Source organism: Mesitornis unicolor, unplaced genomic scaffold, assembly GCF_000695765.1.
Source record: "Mesitornis unicolor isolate BGI_N332 unplaced genomic scaffold, ASM69576v1 scaffold20201, whole genome shotgun sequence".
NCBI lineage: Eukaryota > Metazoa > Chordata > Aves > Mesitornithiformes > Mesitornithidae > Mesitornis > Mesitornis unicolor.
The window spans coordinates 9,283-15,173 of NW_010161939.1; the positions used below are offsets into that span (position 1 = coordinate 9,283).

Here is a 5,891-nt window from a genome sequence, read left to right on the forward strand (position 1 = left end):
TGTTGTTACAGGAACTCTAAAAAATCAGGAAAATCCTAAAGATAACTTGTCCAAGTTTTACTGTACCTATAGTCATAGTTGTCTTTTATGTATTCTGTATGAACTGTTAGAGGGTATGAGAATATAAGAGTTTTGGATCAAGGTAGCCGTCAGCATTTAAGAATTGGGTCTGGGTGGTTTCTTTAGTTCAAGTTGATTGGCTGTGGATGCTATTCGTAATTAACTGCCTTTTTGCTACATATTATTTAAGGAGAATGAGAAGAGAAAAAAGTTGTTTATATAAATTTGAAACTTGCTATAGATTGCCATCAGCTACAGTTCTGTGCATACAGCATAGCTCATGTGAAAAAATTAATGTGTTGTATTTCCATGTTTAGATATTGCAAATGGCTCCAGTTCAGGAGGATACCGCCCCCCTCCCAGAACAAAAGAAGTGATCATCAATGGCCAGACAGTGAAACTAAAATACTGTTTTACTTGCAAGATTTTTCGCCCACCTCGTGCCTCACATTGCAGCCTTTGTGATAACTGCGTAGGTGAGTAAAAAACGATATGGCATGCGTACAATTTAGAAGCTTATATATTGTTATGAATACTTTTGATACAAGACAGAAAAGAATCAGAGCTAGTGACAAGATTACTCATGAGGTCAATTGCTGTGCTCATTCATCCTTTCCCACAAACTCTGTTAAATGTTAAGAATTTTAGAGGAGGCAGAAGAGGAGGTTTGGCCTAACAGAGAACTGTTGCTAGTCTAAGGGGAAAAATAGTTTCTGATGCATACATCTTTCCTAACCTGCTCTGCAAGACAAAGAACACACCCAGTTAGAATAGGACTGCATATTATCTGTGATGTACTTTCCAGTGCAGAGAACCAAGCTTTAGGGGAGTCTCTGACTTGTTTCCTTCACCAGACTAAACTGTGGGCAAGGAGCTGCTTCTCCAGGTCACTACAGACTTGTCTGTAAGGCACGGTTCAAATGGTTAGAGCTTGCACTGTGACCAGAATGTACACTGTAGGTGATCCTTATCTTTGAACAGTTTTAAAACTCGAAATTTGAAGTCAGAATCCATAAGAAATTACTGGACAAGCATGCTATTTAGGGAGTAAGTAGATGTTGTCAGGACCTAAAGATATTTTGTAAAGATAGGTTGGGTTTTTTTCCTTTGAACATCTTGGCTTTTTTCATGACTATTTTCTTTGGAGGGCTGACAAGGTGATTTAAGATATGCTCGGATTTAAAAGCAAACAAAAAAAACTCACCAATCAAATCTGAGTAGTTTCTAGTTAATTAGATCACATTTAGAGTTTAGTGCAGCTGATTAGTACACTGTTGAGCTGGTATCTTATGCGTTCAAGAAAATAATGTACAAAGATGTCTCCAGCTGAGAAATGTAATTGCAGCATTCAGTAGTGATATTTTTAGATATAAAGCAGTCATTGGAAGAATTACAGTTTGGTGTTTAGATGATACTCATCTAGTGAGTACACCTACATCAGAGTGAAAAGTTTAGCCTTTTGGCCCTATACAATTGATTGATGTCTGTAGATGGTTCCTTCAGTGAATAAGTTTTTCTGATGTGTTAGAATTTTGTAAGTTGCAAAAGATATTGAGCTTGGCAAGTAGGGATGTTTATGAATTGCAGCTGACACATTTTCAGAAAAATATTATATCAAATGTGTAACCTGAACATTGCAGTGTTGTGGTATTGCTGAGGAAACCTGATGATGTGAAAATGCAGTTGTTGACCAGTGCAGTAAATAAAAGTTAAAGGCTGTTGCCCTTACTGAGAGTGCATAAATAAGAGCAACTAACACACACACATCCTGAAGCTTATTTTAAAATAATGTTTCAGGTTTTTTAACGAACTGGTATGAAGGATTTTTCTACAGGTTATTCTGTGATCTCACTGTGTTTTTCATAATAAATTTGGAAAGCCTACTCTATGAAACATACAGTTAGTGATGGTAGGGAAACAACTTAAACAATCCTTGTCTTCCGGTTATGTCTGTGATAAAGCAACAAATGCGAATTATTATGAATGTATATCAGAAAAGAGTGTCAGCAGATGACTCATATAAATGATGCTTTTATCCAAGAAGATTAGTCTTATCTGCTCACAAAATAGCTATGATCATTGTAATTTCCTCTTTTAATTTGAAGTTATTTGTTTTAAAATAATTGCATCCATTTACTGGAATGAATTTGCTGTGGGTTTTCTCGTCAGCATTAATAATGGGAATTTGCAGTACACGATGACTTTTTCAGGTTACACTGCATAGTACTTCCTGATTAGGTATGAGTATTTGTCATATGAATATTCAGGTGTACTGAATGCAAAAAGTGGAATCTAAAAGTACCTGCAACTGTGAAAAATATATGTCAAGAAAATTCAGATTGCTCATGTACTTGTGGGAAACTAACAAAGAGCATACACTTAATCAGAATGTGTTGTGCGGTTTGCCACAACCCTTAAGTTAGGGTTGTCTATATGAAGATGCTTTTATTTAATTTTAGTTTGTGAATAAATCTTACAATATCAGTAAGTGTTCTTGCGCCACCATTATTTGTTACTATAATTCCTTACTGATATAACTGAACCAATGCAGAAATATTCTTACTTCACACACATACAGATATTTAAGTAACTTAAAATTGCAACTCACTAACAATATGGCTATGCGTTCATTTTTACCACACAGTTTCTGAAGCTTTTGCTGCATAGTTATAAACTAACTACAGAGACTGTGTGATACAGGAATGGAGTCTTCAAACCAGCATTCACTGCTCAGAAAAAGCAGTATGCTACTTCTACCTAAAGGTGTTTTATGATACTGGGCAAATGAATGCAGTGTGAAAGAGAGGTTTTTCATTCTTTATTTTCCACTGATGCTTTTCATTCTGTAATGAATCCTTAGCAGCGTTTTAACTATGTAAGTACGTATAAAAATTTATTCATTTCTTGTTTTTTTCTCCTCTTTTGAATTAATCCTAAATTTCTAGTTGTCTAGTAAGCGTATCTGTTACTTGAACTTGTTTCTGATTTTCATTTAATCACTAATTATTTTATTAATGGCTACGTAGTATATTTAAATAGAAATATGAAGAAATAGCTTAAAAAACTCCCCACAACTATTTTGAGTTCTACCTATACTAATACTTCAAACTCCTTTAGCTTTACAGTTTTTTCATAGTAGTATCCAGAAAGATCTGGATTTCCATACAAATGTAGTTTGTTGCTTTTATGTAATATCTTCAAAGATTTGGTTGAGTAAGTGTTCCCTGAGGCAAATATCTTGGGTGTATTCCTGACTTGCTTTCTTTACTGCCTTTGTGAGTGGCAGTTGGAAGTTAGCCCCTCAAGGGTTTTCTGTGTACCATTACGTTGCTTAAAAAATACAAATTAATTTGAAATAATGTACACGTAAACACAAGAGATTAAAACTTAAAAAAGACCCAAACCAACCACAGCAGACAGAAATTCTGAGCTCAAGCTAGTTATTTCTGGGTTTTGACAAGAGGTTTTGATTGCACTCTGTGGTGCTAGTAAGAAGCCAGTGGTTGGGCTTGCTTCTGAAATGACCAAATGATTTTCTTAATATTTTTTTTTACTATTTCAACATTAACCATATAATTTCCTTTTGTTTTATTTTGTTTGATTTTAATAAATATTTTTTGTCTTATTTAATTTGATTTCTGTAATAAAAGCTGAACAAGAAGCAGCTGACTATTTCCAAACAGTTTCTTTAAATATAGTACCAGATGAGAAATAGTGAATAATGACTAGCAAGCAGTGAATCAACTTAGTCCAATAATCTAAATGTCTAAAGTCTTCTTTGTGTTCACAGGCCATAGTTTTGCTTATCAAACCCAAAGTATCTGATTTAGACTGAAGGAAAAATCCAGTATTGTAGAAGAAGAGATCCACCATTTATATTAATCTAAGAGCATATGGCCTTTTCATTTGTTGTAAAATCTGTATATCATAAATATGTGTGTGACTGATGGGTACAGATAGCTTCTCTCAAGTTCTACTGGATTTCTTTCAGCGCATGATTTTTTTTCCACAGAGGATTCAAAGCTCAGGTTTTTGAAACTGGATATCACAACTTAACTTTGAAACACAAGTCTGATTTTTCAGAGATCGCCAATGAGCATGAGAATAGTATGCTATGTTAGACCAAAGTTGCAGTCAGTGCAGTAGCCCGTTTCCCACCATGGCCAGAGTGGATCTCTGGGGAAGAACAGGGAAAGGCAGCAAACACATGGGGATGCTTCCTGACAGAAATTTTCAGCAAAAGCCTTAAACCCTGCAGGGTTATCCTCCTGTTTGTTTCTTTTAATAGCTCTTGATGAAGCTTAGTTGGCTGCCTCTGTACCCCATATCAACATTTTGAGATGGGGAATCAGAATGCCAGTAGTGCTGATAGTGCATGTTCTATATTGGCATTTTCTATCCGTGTTTCTGTTCTCCATAGGAGATAAGATTCTTCTGACTTGTAAGTCTGATTGCTTTTTCTGTATATCTTAAACATGAGACCAAGTGTCAGAATTTTGACAGAATTTTTGTCAGAAAATATGCTATATTAGAAACCAATATATACTGCCTCTCTGGTTAAATTACTGCTTCTATAAAGCACTTTTACCAGGCAACTGTAGGCGTTGTCTTTTGGTTTTGGTCTTGACCAGACTATGTTAATTTATTGTTTTGGAAAATACAATGTGTTACGTAACCAGCAGTATGCCAATCAACAGAATTTGGATAAAATAATTGCCTTTAAAAGTAATTTCCCAGATTAGCCACCAGTATTGTAAATTAATTATTAGAACACATGTAAATATAATACAAATACCAATGTATTCTGGGAGAAACTCTTCCTCGTAGTCACTCTAGATACCACTACCTTCCAGTATGGACAACACAAATTACTTCAAAATCAGGCTATGAGGTAGCATTGTAACAGTTTGGCTTTTGTAACAGTGACACACTGTGTTTGAGACTAATTTTGCCAGGACTTAATGGTCCTTCATAATCAGTGTGTAATGTCAGAACTTTGTTTCACTTGGTTTTAATTCCATTCTGTAGCACTCTTCCTTCATTACCTTACTATTTCCCTTCTTGTGTTGAGTTACTGTTTACAACCTTGGCCTATTTCTGTCCTTACATTTCCTGCAATGAAGAGAGTACGATTTTTACTTTATTTTGGGGCCTGATTTTTGAGCTTGTTAAACCTTAGCTCTGGGTCTCTTGAAGTGACTCTTTAGCTGAACATTTAAAACTACAAAGTTGGCTATTTCCTCATGCCCCTCCACCTTTTTTTTTTCTTTTTCTATTTTCTTTTCTTGTCTATTTTTTCACATTTTTTACACGTGAGAAATGGCTTTGGCTCTTTTTTCTTGTGCTACCTGTTCAGGGCACCCAAGAAGCTGCTAAGCAGAGTACACACCAGCATCACTTAGAGAAGTGATACATTATTTGTTTATGGTGGTGCCATCTATGTACTAGATGCATTTTAGAAATTCAGAGGGCATGGCTTATGTATCAAAGAGTTTTTAAGTCTATACCAAAACACTGGGAAATATGGCAGAAAGTCTCATTAAAAGAGAATAGTATTATATGTTACTTCAGAGAGAGATTGCGGCTTGTGTATTGGTCTGCATATAAAAAAACCAGAGATAACCATAACACTCAACTGTGTAAATGATCAGATGTCAGAGTAAAAATTAAAGATAAATTACTAGGAAAAAATAAAAACAAACAACAAAATAGGAACCTAAGAAAATAAACAAATATTTACACTTAGTACAATAACAATTTGAAAGATGGTTAAGAAATTCAAAGGGAGGTGCAAGGCATCAACAGAAGTGGGGGGGGGGGGGAGAAAAGGG

At 35.1% G+C, this 5,891-nt stretch overlaps 1 protein-coding gene across 1 annotated transcript in view; it reads left to right on the top strand.

Annotated features, from left to right (window-relative positions):
• Positions 1-377: 377 nt before the first annotated feature.
• Positions 378-5,891, top strand: part of LOC104547686 (probable palmitoyltransferase ZDHHC14) — a gene marked incomplete at both ends in the record, with an annotated part of 16,478 nt that continues 10,964 nt past the window's right edge. The window contains one exon of the mRNA XM_010193492.1: positions 378-536. Within this exon, the coding sequence (XP_010191794.1) occupies positions 378-536 (159 nt within the window). The remainder of the gene's footprint in view (positions 537-5,891) is intronic.